Source organism: Sturnira hondurensis, unplaced genomic scaffold (genome assembly GCF_014824575.4).
Source record: "Sturnira hondurensis isolate 20B ecotype Veracruz unplaced genomic scaffold, ASM1482457v3 Scaffold0016663, whole genome shotgun sequence".
NCBI lineage: Eukaryota > Metazoa > Chordata > Mammalia > Chiroptera > Phyllostomidae > Sturnira > Sturnira hondurensis.
The window spans coordinates 8503304-8522878 of record NW_028089294.1 but is presented as its reverse complement, the minus strand read 5'-3'; the positions used below and the strand labels follow the sequence as shown (position 1 = coordinate 8522878).

At 42.9% G+C, this 19575-nt stretch overlaps 1 protein-coding gene across 3 annotated transcripts in view; it reads left to right on the top strand.

Moving 5' to 3' along the window:
• VIT (vitrin) overlaps positions 1-19575 on the top strand; it is a 95855-nt gene that overhangs the window by 16023 nt on the left and 60257 nt on the right. For all 3 annotated transcript variants that reach the window (XM_037066685.1, XM_037066684.1, XM_037066683.1), the window contains exons 2-3: positions 3730-3797; positions 13297-13362. In XM_037066685.1, the coding sequence (XP_036922580.1) occupies positions 3746-3797; positions 13297-13362 (118 nt within the window). In that variant the 5' untranslated portion in view covers positions 3730-3745. The remainder of the gene's footprint in view (positions 1-3729; positions 3798-13296; positions 13363-19575) is intronic.

The window sequence follows — 19575 nt, the reverse complement described above, 5'->3', positions numbered from 1 at the left end:
TCTGTACCCCACGGCCTTGCGACACGGGTCCACCCACAGGAACCGCTTAACAGTGCTGGTGGCTGTCCTCATCCCCAGACTCTTGAATAGTCGAGAGAGGGTTGGAATTTTTTTCACACATTTCAAAAGGCACATTTACATTTTAAGTGTATGAGTAAACGGACTAAGCAAGGAGAGAAACTGGTACTGTAAGGAGGAAGACTCAAAACATTCTGATTCCAAGAGACCAGAGTGGTTCTGAACGGGGTCCATTACTGATGAGTCAGCACTGGGGTGGTATCTCCTCCAGGCACATGGCTTGCTTCCTGGAATTCTGCTCCTTGTACTCACCCATCCAGGTCAGGTCTCTCGGGTCTTCTAAAGCTGTGGGACGGATCTGAGAGCACTGCTCTCTGCAATCCGTCTTCCCTTTCAATTTGTTTGTTGACAATAAATAATACTTATGGAAATGTAACTTACATACCACTAAATACACCTTAGAGAATGTACAATTCAGTAGTTTTTAGTGTATTGACAAGATTGTCTTCCCTTTGTTTTGTTTCCTTTTTTATTTCCTAGGGAAAGGACAGAGTCCTTATTCATTGAGTCAACATGTATTTGATGAGCACATAAACAAATGAAATAAAAACCGCTGTCCTCATGGAGCTTACATCCCTCACGGGAAACAAAAACAATAAACAAATAGAATAAGCAAACTATAGAGTATGTCACAGATGACATGGGGGAAAATGTCACAGTGACATGGGGGAAAATGGTAGAAAAGGTGGTTAGGGAAAGTCTCAAAAGAAGACAATTAATGGAAGGCCTGAAAGAACTGAGTAAATTGTGTTTTTATCTGGGGGTAGGGGGCCTAGGTAGAGTATGAACAGTAAGTGCAGAAACCATGAGGTGAAAGGTGTGTTCCAGAAACAGCCTGGAGGTTGGTGTGCCTGGAGCTTGATAAGTGATGGGGGAGAACAGTGGGAAGGAAATAAGGGTGGGGGGGGGCAGTGACCAAACCATACAGGGTCTTGAGCCACTTGTGAAGACTCTGGCTTATATTCCGAGTAAAATGGGGAACCGCTGTGGAGTGTTGACAGAGGAATACCATGCACTGATTTTCTCTGAACAGGATCATGCTGGCTACTGTGTGGACTGTACAGACAGCCTAGTAGGAGACTGATTGTGATAGTCAAGGAGAGAGCAGGCGTGGCTTGGACCAGGTGGCAATGGAAAAGATGAGAACGGGTCAGATCCTGGATATATTAAGAACGTAGGGCCAACAGGCTTGGCTGATGGAAAGAAGTGGGGTGTGGGAGACGGAGAGGTCGAGAATGACCCAGATGACACCTGCACTGCTGAAGGATGACGGCCAGTTGGTGGGGCTGGTTAGGCGGGTCTGGCAGGGCAGCTGGACGAGCTGCATTTTCCCCAAAGGAAAGTTAAATGTTTAGGCCTGAAAATGTGTGGGTTGTTCTAGAGCATCTCAAATTAGTAAGGAACAAAAAAAATATATTTGTATCACACTATTTTCAAAATATGACCTAGAACTTTAAGCATCAAACTGCCAAACAGATTATGTGTATAATATTTTCTACTTTGAGGCGAAAGACCATTATTTGCCCATTGCTTAACCAGAGGTCAAGTTCCTTACCTGGGAAATTTAACACGTCCCAACTATTGCTGGAAATTGGCAAAGCGATCGGTTCCATTTGGGATTCCTCTTCCTGCCTAATGTAACTGTAATATAACCTTTCATATATTAAATAGCTTTATTTAAGTTAACCACATCAAGTACTTGCATTACTACCTCAACTATCATCTAATAGTTTCTTTTTGTTAAGAAACTCTGCATGGCGCTGTACCTAAATATTGGATATAAGCTTACACTGAACCTACCTAGTCCCAGGTCGTGTTTCTCTCTTTCCAAATCTCTATTCAGTGACGTGGTATTGGTGGCTTCAAAAATCAGTCATGGGAGGAGGATTTACACCACAGAAATAGACAGACCCTTCGAGTCAGGGCTCCCACCGCCCCCCTTCCCCCAGCAGGTTTATCAGCAAGCCACGGAGTTTAGTAGGGTATAGAGTTGTGAAGGCCAGCTTTAGGTGCCATTTGTCTCAGAAGGGAGGAATTCTTTATCACTGATATTTAGAATTGCTAGCTTATAAAGATCACCAAAGTCAGACTGGCTTTAAGTCTTTAAATTCTCTGTGGACAATGCTTATCCTTATTCCCTGTGCCCAGGGCACACCCTTCCCACCCACTCTCACCTCCATTCTTTCTAATCCTCCTCGCTGACATTATACCTTACTAAGCCTTAGTTTCCTCATCTATTCAATGGGGATCATAAAATATACTGCCCTGGCTTACTGTGAGGATTTGAGATAACATAGAGTCCACAATATATGTTCAATGAAAGGTAGTACGAATGAACCTCGGCTGGTTTCCTTACAGCCTTAAAAGAAGGGAACCCTTCATAGCTCATCAGCATCTCCATACTCACGGAGCCTTCTATTCTCTGAGCCCCTGTTGATGCTGTTGCCCCACTTGGGCCACTGCCCCCCCACCCCTGTTTCTGTACATTCGAACTCTGCTCATCTTTCAAAGTTGACCCAATTGCTACCACCTCTATGAAGCATTTTCTTATTCCCCTGGCTGACGTATCTCCCCTTCCTCTAAAATTCCTTGGCCTCTTGGGGGAATCTCTGGCACTACCCCAGACCTACCGGATTAGAATCTGCATTTTAACTAGATTCCTGGGTGATTTGTACGCACATTAAGATTTTGGAAGCCTTCCTCTACATCACTGGCTCTCGAACTCAGCTGCACACTGCAATAACCTGGGGAGTTGTTTTAAATGCTTAATGCCTGGACTCCATACCCGAGACATTCTGATTCGGTTGGTCTGGGTGCAGCCTGGGCATCAGAGCGCTCTTACACCCCTAGATGGTGCTAATATGCAGCAGAGTTTGGGGACCACTGCTGTATAAACACCCCCATCACCCTTAGAGGCCTGCACACTCTAATGCGATGATGTTAGATGATTTGTTACCGTGTATGTTTTTCCACTTCTATTAAACTATGTCTTTTAAGGGCAAGAATTGTTTTTAATAGCATTTCTATCATCTCCTACCTAACAATACCTAGCCAAATAATAGGAATTTAATAAATATTTATTAAATGAATAATGAACAACTTATTTATAAACTTAAAATATTCTCTCAATACCATCAGTGTGGCTTTTGTCCTGGTTTGGACACTGGTTGAACATATTCTTGAAATCGGCAGGTTATTTCCTCTTTAATTCCAATTCCAAGACCTTCTTCTTCTCTGAAGAACAGAAGGCTTGTGGCTAGAATGGGTTTTCTAACATTTTTTAAAACCTGTTTTTATGGATTTGAGAGAGAGAGACATCGATTTGTTGAGCCACTTATTTATGTGTTCAGTGGTTGATTCCTGTATGTGCCCTGACCTGGGCTCAAACCCGCAACCTTGGTGTCTCAGGACGACGCTGTAACCAACTGAGCCACCCGGCCAGAGCTAGAATGGGCTTTCTAAATAAGAACAGACCCTCTGGGTTCCAGCACACTGGCCACTCCCATCCACATGAGCTCTTATAGGAAGCTGCAGCTTCAATCCTAAGCCTCCAGAGGGCCCAGCAACATGAAGCAGCCCCGCCCACAAGCCACCATCCAGTTCAGAACTCTTGGCTGCAGTTTGGTGATGTTATTGTTTCTTCCTCTCCAGGGTGCCATTGATATTTATGGGGATTGCTGTCCTCGCTATGAAGGCATCTGTTATTGAAATGTTCCTTGGTAAGTACTGTTCTATGGGCGTGTGGATACACTGCTGACATTCTTCTAAGGTCCAAAGAATTCTGCCAAAAAAAGGTTTAAACAGATTATACAAACAGCACAGAGTGTCTTTTGATGATAAACCTTTTGGAGAGAAGTTGACGTGAGATTGTTAAGTACAGATCAAATTCAGGGTATGTGTGTATATACATTTTTATATGTAGGAGGGACACCCATTACATTAGAGTGTCTGCACGCATCACACACACATCTGTATGTGTATTCTTTAGCAATGAACAAATAGTTCAGATAGGATGTATTTATAGATTTTGAATATAGAGATCTGCTTATCTCTTAATCTCTCAAAAAATTGTATCACTGACAATGGCTTCATTTGTACCACTGGTAACTCATATCTTCAGAGATGAAACCCTTTACATTTATCTGTTATCACCAGAGAAAGCAATTCCAGGTAGGCCCTGAAGAATCAGCAGGTCAGCCAGAAGAGGGAAAGGCACTGATGGGTTTAGCAGGACGCTCGAGGGTAATCTTTAGTTAATCTTGACCCTGTTGTGCTGAGGATTTCTCAGGTCAGACTGTTGCCAGGAAAGGCGTTCAGACAATGTGTGCTAGAGTGGTAGGGTGGCAATAACGAAACACCCAAACTGGGGGCGGGGGCCTAGAACAACAGAATTTTATTCTCTCACGACTGAAGACTAGAGTACAAAATCAGGGTGTTAGTAAGGTCGGTTTTTTCAGAAAGTAAAATCTGTTCCATGCCTCTCTTCTAGCTTCTGGTGTTTGCGGGCAATCTCCTTGGCATCAGCCCATCTCTGCCAGCATTTTCACATGGCATTCTTCGAGTGTGTGTGTGTTTGTATCTATGTGTGTGTGCTCAAACTTCCCTCCCCTTTTTATAATGACACCACTCAGTCATATTGGATTGGGGACCCAACCTACTTCAGTATGACTATGTCCTAACTTTACTAATTACCTCTGTGATGACTATTTCCAAGTGAGGTCACATTCTGAGGTATTGGGGGGTAGGACTTCAACATATGAATGGGGGGCACAAGTCAACCCATCATATAATCAGAATGTTCAAGGTCTGTGCAGAGGGAGTATGCAGGGCCAAGTTGGGGATGAGAAAAGAAGAAGGTGACACAGGCTCTGGCCTGTGGCATCTGGACTGGGAGTCAGAGGGAACACGTGGGTCTGGTCTTGTCTCTACCACCCACTTGCTAAGGAATATCTACCTTGGAAGCACAGGGTCCTGCATTTGCTCCTGGCCCTTCTGAGAGGCTGTCTCCCCTCCATGCTAACCTACGGGTTCAAGCATAGGACAGGACGGGGGAGTTGGGAACGAAAAGGAGTCAGCTACTGCAAACCAAACCAAACCAAGCCTGAGGCTGTTTCACAAGCCACCATGTCCAGGCATCGGGAACCGGGAAAGGAGGCTTGGCTGCCCCTTCTGGTGCCAGCCTCTCTCAGCCTGCGGTTCTGCAAAACTCTTTTCCCCTCAGGGCTGCTCCTTCGGAAAGCAAGAGATCAGAGTAGGAAAGCAGACTCCTATCACAAATTCCCTGTCAACATCTTCACATGTCTGCCTCCTGGGTATCTCTCACATTTGTCTGCTGGTCCCCACCCCAGGGCCACTCCCTGAAGTCCCCCATCACCTCTCCTTGGTACTGTGACAGCCTTCCTGCCCCTCTAAATCGCTCTCTACTACACTCTGACTAATCTCCCTAAAACCCACTTCTGATCTCTTGCCTTAAATTCCTCAGTGTTTTCCCTTTGACTTTACAATGGAACCTACATCTAGCTCTCCCTGCTGTGGCTGTTACTACACTCCTGCTCCCCTGCCTACCACCTGACTTCCGGGGTTATGGGAAGTACTGATCTTCTCATTTCCCCAAGGGCCACATCACTCCTCACCTCCTAGCCTTTGATTCTGCTGTTCCCTTTCCTGGAATGCTTTTCCGTTTACTCCCAAGCCCCACAAACTCTACTGGTCCATAGGAAGTTTCCCTCTTCCCTGCACTCTATAAGGCCACCATCCTATGTGACTCTTTGGCACCCGTATTGAACCTCATCATAGCCGTGTGGCATTCACTTCGCCATTGTTCTGGCTCCCCACAAAAGCTGTCTTGCTCATTGTTGCATTTGCACTGCTCAGCACATTACATAGGCGCTCAAGCAATACTGCTAAATAAATTATTCTCCCTAGGAATGCTGGATGTTTAAGGTAACAGAGTCCAGTTCTGCCCGTTTTGTTTTGGGTGATGAACTATGATCAGAGACTGAGTTTGTCTCTCCCAGGAATGCATTGAACACAGGTTCACTGCAGGAATTTCACAAGCCAGCCACGTGCAGGATAATGTCTTTCAACGAGCCAATAAAGAAATAGCATACTCAAAGTAATGATGAATTAATTACACTCTTTTGCAAGGCAAGGAGAGAAGAAAGGAGTCATATCCGAATTTGGATGAGGTGTACCTTTTTACTGGGTTGGCCAAAAAGTCTGTATGTTTTTTTCCCCATAAAATAAAAGACACCTTTTTCATTTTCACCAATAACGTTATTGATTTGGATATTTTGAGCATGTCAGCTTATCACCCGTGTCGTATAACATTGATTGTTCTCAATTAATGTCTCGGTTTGATCGCTACCAACTTCAACTGGTTTACCCGCTGCGGAGCATCATCCAGAGAGAAATCTCCACCATGAAACTTCGCAAACCACTTTTAACACGTTTAATTAGTTACAGCACCTTCTCCACACACCGCACAAATCCCTTTTTGTGTGTTTCATTGGCATTTTTATCTTTCTTGAAATAATAAAGCATAATATGCCAAAAATATTGCACTTTTTCTTCCATCTTTGATATTAAGATGGGTACACAAGACGTCACCAATTTTGATAAGTTTTTTAAATGCATGTTGATATGACAGTTGTCATGATACAATCTAACAAAATTGTTTTGAATGAAGTTAAAGACAACTAAGTGCTACTAGACCCATCATACAGAAAAAAAACAAATGGATTTTTTGGCCAGCCCAACACACGAGCAGGCACTCAGGAGAGTCGGCTTAACCAGCTGGCAGCTGACCTGCAGCCGGCAGTAAAAGAACAAAAGTCGCCTGTAGTTAGAGCACTTTTCTAGGGAACGACAGCCCTGGTGTTGGCAGGCAGCGTGATCGTCTCGAGGTCAATGTGTGGCATTCACCGAGGTCTTGGAGGAGTCCTCTTGCCATGACAAGAGCTAATGCCCCACCAGTCTTCCAAGAGTTGTTTAGGTCAGCAAAGTGCCTCCTCACCCTGACTGAAAGTCTTGAACAGTCCTCGCAAACCTTCAGTATTTATAGTTTAAATGCCTTCTTGCTGTGGTTTTGCTCCACATGTTCTTATGGATAAGCCCCAGCAGGGCCTCTCAGCATCTGGGTTGCTAACTGCTTAACAGCAACAACAAATGAGATGATGACATCCTGACACACCTTACTTAATTCTCACATCAAAGCAATTTTACTACTAAAACCAACTTTTTTGTCTTTTCCATAACCAAATGGATTAAAACAACTTTAGTCATAAACAAGTGGATTTGAAATCCTGCCAAGTCAGTCAATACCCAACAGCCCCCAATTTCATCGTAGGTTTCTTTTCGCCACACCAAGCAATGCCCCAACACCAGCTGAGTGTCCTGCAATTCAGCTCAATTCTGACACTGCCCACCTGGAAACAAAACCAGGATGCAGGTTAAGGGCTCAGTGCCACTAGATTGGCATCTGCCTTCAAATGCCACTAAGTCCAGGTTATTACCTGTGCTTCCCCCAAACCCCTTTTTGGATTCAGTTCATTTGCTAGAGTGGCTCACAGAACTCAGGAAGTGTATCCACTCACTAGATTACTGATTTCTTACAAATAACATTAACAGATATGAATCCACAGCCAAATGAAGAGATGCCGGGTGAAGTCTGGGGAGAGCTTCAGTCCTCATGGAGTTTAGGGCCTGGCTCGGTAGCACACAGAAACATTCTGGTTTCCTAACCTAGACACTCCCAAACCCCATCTTTTTTTTTCTTAAATATGAAGACTTCATTAGATAGACATGATTGATTAACTCATTGATCATGGTGAATGATTCAACCTCCAGCCCTCCTCCCTCTGGGGAAATCAATCAAGGGAAAGTTCCAACCCACTATTTATGCTTGGTTCCCCTGGAAACCAGCTCATTCATCTTTAAGGGATTCCCAAAAGTCATCTCATTAACATAAACTCCGACGTGGTTGAAAGGGACTTGTTATGAATAACACAATTCCCATTTCACCTTTATGACTCTGAAGCAATTGCAGGGACTGAGGACAAGATACCAAATACTATTTTTAAAAAAGATGCTCCCATTGCTCTTATTGCTCAAGAAATTCTGATGTTATTCGGAGCTGTGAGCTAGATTGTGACCGAAACTGTGGCCAGAAGTACAAAATATATATTCATTACACATCACACAATCACACAGTGTCATCCAATGATCCCCCAAAGCCCTCTAAGCTGATTAATCTATGTCAGAGTCAGCACGTTGGTTCGGACAGGTTTAGATTTATGATGTATTTTTACGCTGCCCGTTGTCACTGGAACACCATGTATAATCAATGGCTGCACTTAGAGGAGCAAGTAGAAAGAAGAGGCAAAGGCTGTGACCAGCAGACTTGTATTCAGGTTCCAACTTCACCTCCAGAGAACTACACCTTTAGCCAATATGTACACCCTGACCTTGGTTTCTTCTCTGCAAAATAAAGAGATGACGTCCAAAGCTCCTCCCAGCTTTAACGCTCTGTTCTTTAAAGCACAGTTTTGTGATTCATATGATTGTAGAGAATGGTGTCATCTTTGCTACGAAGCTCTGATTTACTTGACGTTAGATGTCTCATTGAGTACGTAATCCTAAATTGCAGCACGAGGGGAATTTGAACTTTTAAAAAATGATCTGCTTTTTAAGCCAGTGTTCAGGAAGACATTGTGGACACTGTTAAAGAGAACCAGAGCTGGACAGTAGTACAAACAGACTTGAACCAGAAACTATTGCAAACAGGGGGAAAGGAGACCTCAGTGTGGAATTGGGTTCAGTGTGAAGACACCAGTGAAAGTGGGGATATGCAGCCGAGGAGGAGGTTGCAGGCTCAGTGGATGGACATTCCTGAGAAGAGACATCAAAGGAAGGGGGTTCTTGCTGAAGCAACTTGGCAGGATTCTTGCCAAAGGCAGACCAGGGTGATCAGACCTCGTGGGGGAGGGTTCCCTCTGACCAGGATTCTTGCTGAAACTGGGCAGTGCAGTGCAACAAGGACAGACATTGCAGCCCAAGGTCAAAACGTAGGTGAGAAGACGGCTTAGAGGAGCCTGACTACAGTTAGGTCAACACCACCTGAGTTAGTATTTTTAGGAGCTAAACAGATCGAACAAGAAGTTTATGGGCTAGAATGAGGCATTCCTTTAAACGTTCCAGACATATAATAAGCATGCCGTAAGTACTTACCGATTTGATCATTGACTATATGTTCTGGCACTTCATGTCTTTTCTTGAAAGTAAATGGATTCAAATTATAATTCATTAATGACAGGAAAACCAGAACACAAGTTCCTATGAGCTGTGTCAATGATTTTAGAAAGCACTTTTTTTTATTATAAGTCTATCTGATTTCAATATGGACAATTTTTCAAAAACAGTTATATTGGCTTTTTCTAATTGTAAAAGAAACATATTCTGAATAAAATAGAGAATATATATGAGAAATATACAAGATTGGAAAACATAGAAATATAAAGTAGAAATTAGAAATTATAATTTCCTCCTTATTAGCATCTGTTGTATTTGTTCCAGTTATTTCTCCCTACATATATTGTCAGAATAATTTTTTTAAAAAATTTATTATTGTTCAATTACAGTTGTCCCCATTTTCCCCCCATTACTCTTCCCTACCCCACCCACTCCCACCTCCCACATTCAGTCCTCCTCCCCATCGTTTTGGCCATGGGTCCTTCATTAAACATGCTCCTTGACTTGACCCTTCTCCTTCTTCTCCTTCCCCCACCCCCGTTATCACCCTCCACCCTCCTCTCTGGTCACTGTCATCTTGTTCTTTATTTTCATGTCTCTGGTTCTATTTTGCTCTCTGTTTCATTTTGTTGATTAGGCTCCACTTATAGGTGAGATCATATGGTGTTTGTCTTTTACTGCCTGGTTTAGTTTACTTAGCATAATGCTCTCCAGCTCCATCCACGCTGTCAGGAAGGGTAGGAGTTCTTGTCAGGACCATTCTTAAGGTTAGAGCTCAGTATGTCCCAGGTCATTTAATCTTCTACATATCATGTGTAATAAATGCTTAGGAGTCCCACATTGTTGGAACATTTCCAATATTTCATTATTTCCAGATTGCCACTAGAAATAATGCTGTAACGAACATCTTTTACATAAATCTTTGTCTACATCCCTGAGTATAACTTGAGCCATATTCCTAGGGGTATTTATATCTTTTTTTCTAATTCCTAGAATTAGAAACAAAGATATAAATATTTTAAGGCCATTGATATGTATTAACAAAGGCTTTGCAGAATGACTACCTTTTTAGACTCTAGCAACAGAAATGCCCTAACCCCCAACCTGGCCCAATCTAATCCTTAAACACAGGATTAAGTCTAATCTTGTGTTTAATCAACATTTGCTATGGGGAACCATCTCCTCACTTTATTTTAGTTTGCATTTTTAATCATTAATGAGACTGTGCATAGTTTCAAGCTGGTTCATTTGTATTTTCTTGATCTATAAATGATTTAAATTGAATTTGAAAACAGTAACACCTCAGCTATGAAAACTACTGACAGCCACACTAGAGAGGAAGAGACAGAAGTATTTTATTGGAAAAACTATGTCAATATTTAATTTATTTTGAAATGTCCAGCGCTACTAAGGAAAGGTAAGAACTTTTCATGCTATTCCAAACCAAAACACTTAATTCTGAAAAATTGAAAGGATTGCTGCAGAGTGGGCAAATCACGATTGCCTTGGAACTCTGGCGTCTAGACACCATTTCCTCCAGGCTTCTAGACACTACGGGCCCCAGTGGCCAGATGACGGACTACTCCTCCAGGAGGGACTGGCTTTCCCACCTGTGTTTGCTTTGTACTTTGACGTGAGCATCACCATCCCAGCGCTCTGACTGGCTTCCTAAGAAAAGGAACACAAGACGGATTTTTCTCTCATCCAAGTTCAACACGCACTTCATCATTTGCAATGTAGCAAGAAAAGTCCTGCTGAGGAATAAGGACCTGCTGCAGGGCACAAGCACATTTGCAGCCATACTGACCAGCCCTCACCTTGAGGAGTAACTTCTGGGGAGCTCTAATTGACAAGTATCAAAGATGAGGGGATGCCTGTGCGCCACTGAAAATCATGACTTTACTAAGCACAGCTATAATGTAAAACTGAACCCAGCTATGCACATTTTCAGCCTGGCGGGCCTTGGGTGAGCAAATGCGAGTGATGGGTGGTCTCGCTGAAATATTTGCAGTCCTAGCAACACCAAGGCTTATAAGCCACTTGCCACAGACACACAGGCTCAGCACAGGACTTGGTTTTTCCACAAAAATGGATACCCAAATTTATCACTACTTTATTTGCTCCATCGACTTACCTTGTGCCATTTTCTTTCTGAATAATATTTATTTAGCACTTGTTTTTTTTTAAAATAGTCAAGGATAATATTTATTTATTTTTGTCTACAAAATGAAAATGTGGTCTTTGCAACACTAAATGACACAGAGGCTACTATAAAAATGAGGCCTCCTAAACACTCACACAGGCCCAAACCCCAGAAGTAAATAACACCTCGAAGCGTCTGCCTTTATCCCACGGGCTAGACTGCGGGTCCTTGCCTAGTGCTCTCTCACCTTTCTGTTCTCACAGGACGCGGTATGTCGGCTGTCCTGGGCTCAGCTGATGCTAGCAGTCAAAACCTGGGATGATTCAGAGCCTACACCATGCCACAGATTAGCTAGAGAATCACAAGACAAACAAAAAGTTTTCATGCAAACATTTGGTGACATTGCCACTTTTTACTTTAAAAATCGCTTGCAATTCAAGAATTTCTAAGTCCATTTATGCCTAAACCAAGCCTCTGTGTTCTGTTAAAAAACAAACACATAAACTAAGGAGTAAAATGTCTATTTTGATTACCCAATCGCCTCGTGTTCACGACCAGAGTCCCAACCCTATGCAGAAAGTAGGTTTCTCGGAAAAGAGGCTAAAATAGAAGTAAGTTAGGGCAGTGCCCCCTTTGGGTGGGTGAGGAGAAAGGGTGCCTAGAGAGGGAAGAAGAGGAATAGAGAATTGACTGGACTAGCCTTTTGAAAGGAAAAACATTGCTTTTCAATCTACTGGTAGAATGAGTATAGGTACAGAGAAGTGAGCATGTTGCCAATAAAAAAATTTCACAATATAAATCAAAGTTTAAATAGGCACAGCTTTCAGACAAGAAGTCCTATTTGGAGATTCATTTTAAAGAAATGATCATGGATCAGTACAAAGACGGAGCTATTTCCGTTAAATTGGAAATTGGCCAAATTACAATATATGCATACGGTGTACATATTTACAGGCAATTAAAATTATAGTAAGAGTAACATTTAGTGACAAAAAGGTCTGTGTATATCCTTACATAAATACATACATACATAGAGAAAAATATTGAAAATATGCCTTTGTGTTCACCCATATTTTTGTACTGGTTTTTGTGTTTTTTATATGTTTCTACAAAGAACGTACATTATTTTGGTAATAAAAATATCATTGTTATTTTTTTAAAACACAAGACTCGAATTGGTTATGTGACTTTGAATTAAAAAGAATAAAGAGGCCCCCTTCTTCCCCTATTGTTCCACTTTCTACGGAGGAAGCTCAACTACCTGCAGCTGGCCTTATTTGTGGGGTGGGGGTGCAGAACCTGGTGCTGCTGCGTGGACCACCTGAGGACGTTCAGGTCACACTTCTGGGGCTTTTTACACGTCCCCTCCACGCACCCCTCCCTCTGTCACACTCACATGCACATGCACACACACACACACACACACACACACACACATGCCATTTTCTGGCCATTTGGAAACTCAGTGTGACACAGAGGAAAGTCCACGAGAAAGCCCCGGGTGCTCATCCACCTCTGTTGTTCACTCCCGGGAACAAGCAAATCACAGTCCCTCTTTTGCAAAACAGAGATGGTAGGATTGGTGCGTTGAAATTTAAAGATAGAAGAACAAAGGATTGGCATTGAAAGGTATTTCTGAAAGATCTTTCTCAACGGAGACTAAGTATACAAAAGATATATCTTTTTTCCTGACCTTAATATAAGGGAAAATTAGTTTCACCATGAGAATACTTCAATATGTGATCAACGCAAATATCAGGGTCGAAAGAGAGAAAGTGTATAAGTGAAATAATATTGATTAGTTATTTTGTATTTTCTTCATGTAGTTTTGCTGGTGACTGGAATACATTCCAATAAAGAAATGACAAAGAAGATTAAAAGGCCTAAATTCAGTAAGTAAAACTGTAATTCCTCACTGTCATAAGGCTTGTGTCTCCCATGAGGAGAGTTGTTACACTTGTTTTAGATAATTTGGAAGGTTGTTTTGGTTTGGGGTTTTTTTTTTCCTTATCTCAATCACTCTGCACTTAGACTAAATAGTTATGACTCTTATTTATCACCCACTCCATTCCAAAAAGCAATTGAGATAGGAGGCCTGAGTTTGGGGTGAAATATACGCAGCTCCACCACGCTAGGAAAATTCAAAATACACATACAAAGGGCAACACTACGGCCCTATGGCTAAGCGGTAGCGGGTAGTCTTTTCCTGCCATTGAGATGATGTCCCCAGTCCCCATACTACTAGAAAGTTCACTCTGGCTAATGCAAAGGTTCAGCAAACCTGCCCACCTGCCAGCATGGCCTGGGCTCAGGAGGTAAATTTCCCAGAAAATCCCATGAGGTTTCACACCCAATCCATGGAAAGAGGAGAAATCAGTTTCATTTTGGGGGGTGGGGGAGGGGTATATCAGTTAAGATTAGATAACAGAAGATCTAACTGTTCTGATTAAGACAGAAGTTTCTCTCTCCTTTAAACATAGTCAGTCGGAGCTTCTCAGGAAGCGTCACAATCTTCAAGGACCCAGGCTCCTGTGCCTGTTGTTGCACTTTTCTCCACATGGCTCCCGACTCATTGGCTGCTCTGGTTACCCCAGCTCCATCGTCAGGTTCACATTTCGCTTGGCAGAAAGGGATGAAAAAGGGGCACATACCCACTTCCTTTAAGGAAAGAGTTTGTTTATATCTCTCAGAGAAGCTGCAACCTCCGCGGGATTAAAGAGGAGTCCGGGCAGTCAAATATTCGCCATTGGCCCTCGTGAAGGAGGGTGGGAAATGTCTCGATTTCAAGCCTCCACATGACCAGGACAGAAGGGAGAAGGGATGCTGGGAAATAACCAACAGGACAGGACGCAGACAGGAAACTGCACACTCAAACATGGTGAGCACACTGAGATATCTGGATCCAGATTTGCAGGCTGGCTGGAGGTTTGCCTTAGGCATGTGGAGAAAGGACCATAAAAGAGAGGCTTTAGATATAATCAGTGTCCTGTGCTCTCCTGGGTCTTCATAGGCTTGGAATCATTTAGGTGCCTTGATATCAGCAAATTAACAATTTGAAAAAGAAGAGATTTGCTTCACACACCATTCTCTTTTTTTTTTCTGCTCTTTTAAACCCTCCACGTGGGATTTCTTGTTGAAATGAGACCAGAAGGGCAGCCTTCCACAGCCTCCTAGCCTGACGCACTGAAAAGGAATCAGTTGTTTGTTTATTCCTGTCAAGACTAAGAGCCAAGAGAATAGGCCCAAGGGCAGATGTGTGTTCAAAACAATGACTGGGTTAATATGGAGACAAATGCACACCCAAGTATAAATTCCTTTGAGTTGTTTCCAGTATCTTCATTAGCTAATGTATAGAAATCAGGAAAGGTGCCCTGACAACAGCTTCAGTGACTGTGAAAATCTGCGCTGAATGACCCTAGGGCAAACCTGTTTGAGAGATCGCAAATGGATTGAATTTCTGATATGCTAAACTCTACCCTTATTCTCGAAATCTCCCTAGCACATTTGAATCAATAAGTGCATGTGGCCTTTTTCTCTAATTAGAAACTCTGGCACGATCATTAAACAAAGGGGGGGGGAAGATACAATGAAGGTAATAGGATATTCCCAAAGCATGGCCGATATCTGATTCTCTGCCTCAGGAGTATTTCCAAATTATAGTCTATAGCTTGAGGCCAAAGCGATTTTCATTTTTTCTACTCAGTGTAGTGAATCTGCCACAGGGGTAAGTGACTGATGGCCAGGGAGCCACATCATTCATTTGACAAGCATTTATTAGGTGCCAGCCAAATGCCAGGTACCGTATTTAGATGCCAGATACAATGGCAATGCAGACACAGTCTTTGCCCTAGCGGAACTCAAAATCCAGGGAGGAAGAAAGACAAGTCAGCAGGCAATTATGATGTATATACATGTAAGTGCTTGGACTCAGGAGCTAAAGTTACTCCGAGAATATGGAGACGAAGCTGTGTATCTGGGAGGGCTTCCTGGAAAAGGAAATGCACACACACTGACATCTGAAGGCCAAATAGAAATTGGCCAAGCAATAAGGAGAAAAGAGTATTATGAGCAGAGAGAAAATATCACACCCAAGTCCTGAAGAGTAGAAAGAACTTTTTAAAAGTAGCTAAGTACGGATGAAATATAGAATAGGAGGTCAACATGTGGAGATGGAGATGGAGGGGTAAGCAGGTGCCAGATCCCGAATATCTTGTTACCCTTTCCAGGCATCTGGACTTCATCATGAAAGCAATGGAGAGTTTCTCAGTGCAGGTTATTTTGGATGCAATTAGCAGGAATCCAAAGCCAATTTGCTTAAGCAATAAAGAGGATTAGAGCAGGATGTGGGGTAGCTTGCAGAACCCAAGGCGGGGATGACAGCTAGAATTCACTTGGACTGTCCCCTTGTTACAAACAACACCTCAGGAATCAGCACCCCTGCTTCCCTGTGTGTCTGCCTCACTGTCTCCCGCTCCCTCTCTCTGTGCAGACCATCTCTCTCGTCCAGATGCCAAATTCCTGGCAGGGGATAATCTACTTGCATCAGCCTATGCTGTGACAGCGGTTCAGAGAAGAGTAAAGTGGATAGAATTGTGTTAGGGAAATAAAACAATCCTGGCAACAACAGCAGCAACAAAAAAATCCCTTTGTATCAACATTTAAAGACAAAAGAAAGAGAACACAATTTATTAATGAATAAGCATTACAGATTTATACCCAAGTACAGATGGGATAAAAGTGTCTACCAAGAATTTCACAAGAATTCTACTAAGAATTTACTATACAAATTTACAATGAAGCAGAAAACAGAATAGTTACAACTTCTCTTATCTCTCTGAGAGATGAATGCACACATCTCACAATTGTCCCTAGTATACCTAGTCATCTCTGACTCCTCTTGGCTGTTTATGGATCCTTTTACTCTTGGAGTTCACACCTCAAAATATATCTTCCAAGGAGCTACTGAGGGTTTTAAGCAGAAAAGCAAAATCATAAAAGCAGAGCTTTAAACAAATCACTGGCTTCAGTCGGTGGTTCTCAGAGGCCATGCCTAGACCAGCACCATCAGCATATCCTGGAATCTTCCGCCCACCCACCCCAAACCCCTGAGTCCAGAACTCCTGGGGGAAGGAGAGGGCAGCAGTCCCTGTCTTAACCAGCTCTCCGAGTGATTCCAATACCCAGTAAAATTTGAAACTGGGGGGCTAGAGAGAGAAGATCCCAAGATCAGGGCAGCTTAAAGACAGGAGTGCGAACGTTAGTGTGGACAGGTCCTCTTCAGTGTCTGCTGACCTCTCTTCCAGCCAGCCCTCAATTGCTCCAGGGGCTAAAAAGGCCAAATTCCATCATTACAGAAAATTTCTCCTTCCCTGTCCCAGTTCCCAGATGCCTCATGCAATCTAGGACATTGAAGGAGGTCCCCTGAGAACATGAAAGCTTGGCTGCTTTCTTAGAATACTAATGGGGAAAATACAATAAGAATAAACATAAATTAATGTTTTAATAAATTAACCTGTTGTATAGTCCGTGGAAACGTTTACCTCACTGTACGAAATGAGAGTTTTATCAAGTTTATTTTTACTGGTAACTTTTTCAAGGCTCTTGTTTTCCTGATACGTTTTGCAGCCATTGACTGGACCTCACCCAGTGTTATCTCAGTGGCAGACTCAGTCAGCACAAACCTACTCAAGCAGTTTCTAACAAATGACCAAAATGTGGCTGCATTTCTCCTGAGTGTTGAAGGCTACAAATAACCCAGGAAGGTTTTAGGCGTGTTCATAAGACTCTACTCCTAAAACGGTCATGACACCTTATGAATTTTAAGAATTAACTTCATTTATGTATAGATTACACATTCAGAAAATGTCCAAGTCAGGAGCCTCTCAGCACACAGTGTAATAAAACCCCATCAAATGTTTCCACATAAACTATGTCAGCTGAGGACTCTAGAAAAACCCCTGCCTGGCAAAGGAGCTGTGCTAGAGAGGGGGAAACTATGAAACTGTAAAATCTGCTCAATAGCTTTTCTACGTGGAAGGAAGTCTCGGACGAGGCTCAGAAGCACTGGCCTTAGTCCAAGCGGGTTCAGATGAGCGGGCATCACACAGGTGAGAGCCGTAATGATTAACCCCAACACGTTCCTGTCAGTCCATCCTGAAAGTCTCTCCCTTCAGTGAGCGTCCAGTCTTGCATAAGATACACTAAATGCATGCAAAGGAAAGCCTTCCTGGACCCAACTCCCACGGCCAACACACACAAACACACACACAAAAACTAGTTTAGTGTGCCACATTTCCTCTACTAGACACTTAGCACACATTTTTATAATGCTGTTTTCTATACAGCCTGTCTTCCCAGCCAAACCAGAAGCAATAGGAAGGTATACTTAGTGCTCATCAGGTATTTGTTGGATGGCTGGACAAAGAACAATGAACCGTTACAAACTACAGTGGGATTCATACTGGTTGTGGGAAAGAGCATCCAAAGAAGAACACGATAAACCAGCAGAATTGTACAGGCCCAGGCGGGAGGGAGGGCTCCCTAGGTGCACTAAGCCCCGATATCACGGGAAGCGGGTGGAAGGGGACCTTGGGAGACAGTGAGTGGAGGGGTTTGGTTTGAGTGTTGGGAATCTCGGGAGATGCAGCTGGAAGATGGGTTCAGACCAGGTAATGCCAATCTGAAAAGCTTTATTCTCCATACTTTGGAGGGCGGGGACTCTGAGAGTTTTCTGAACAGAAAATCTAGATAATGAAGACAACAATCAGCAAGATAAACAAAAGCAAGATATTCTCCAAAGGCAATGAAACTGCATTCTGAAATATTTTCATTATATTGAAGTCTGTGGAAACAGTCTTAACCTGGCATGAAATATACAACATTAATTCACATAATTCTCCCCAATAAGTTAACCTTAATACTTTGTAGAGCATGGGAAGACTTTTGCAATCAGCCTTGAAAGAGGATGATTCCCAGAAGTACTGAGGCAGAGGTCGTTGTTCCGGACTTAGTTATTTCGTGCCTTGTGCACTGAGGAAGAGACATACAGGTCTGTGGTGGTAGAATTTTGGTGTAGCANGGCAATGAAACTGCATTCTGAAATATTTTCATTATATTGAAGTCTGTGGAAACAGTCTTAACCTGGCATGAAATATACAACATTAATTCACATAATTCTCCCCAATAAGTTAACCTTAATACTTTGTACAGCATGGGAAGATTTTTGCAATCAGCCTTGAAAGAGGATGATTCCCAGAAGTACTGAGGCAGAGGTCGTTGTTCCGGACTTAGTTATTTCGTGCATTGTGCACTGAGGAAGAGACATACAGGTCTGTGGTGGTAGAATTTTGGTGTAGCACGCATATGGCTCCCGGAGCAGGTTCACACGTGGCGCTGTAGCGACTTGTAAGTAACCCCAAGTGTTTGCCTGCTTCTTCGACGACTGGTACCAACACCAGTATGTTGTCCATACAGAGTGGGGTGTGTGCCCCACCCCAGACCAGGGAACAGAAAGGGATTAACTTTCTAGCCCTATTCTGATGTGTGGGTGAGAACGGAGGTGGACTCTCTCAGTGCTGAAGATTTTTAGTTAAGTAAATCCTACCATGGCCATGCTCAGAGATAACAGGAAAACAATGTAAGGAGAATTACACTGGAAGAGTTGCCTTGCAGGCATTCGGTGTGAATGCACAGACAGACATACACACACTCATATACACAACCTATTTGTAAGGCATATCTTTCATTCACTCACAGGTGACCTTCAAGTTCAGAAAAGCCCTTTGGCATCAGAGCAGGGAAGCAGCAATTTAATTCCTTCTCTTCAGTTTTGGAAGAGGCAGCCAGGTAGAGCGGGCAAAGCTTTGGGATTAGAGTCGGAGGATCTGAGTTCAAATCGTGCATCTGCCACTCAACTGGCACCTGAGCTTGAGCTCAGGAAAGGCTTCCAGGCCTTTGCTGGCTGACATTTACCTCTCTGGAAAATGAGGATGGTATGCCTCTCGGGATTCTCTAAGGATCAAGTGAAAAAAATGTGTATTGCAGTGTTTTATAAACTAAAAATAAGTTATTTTTAGAGTCACAAACTTCTGAAGCTGTCCAAAAGC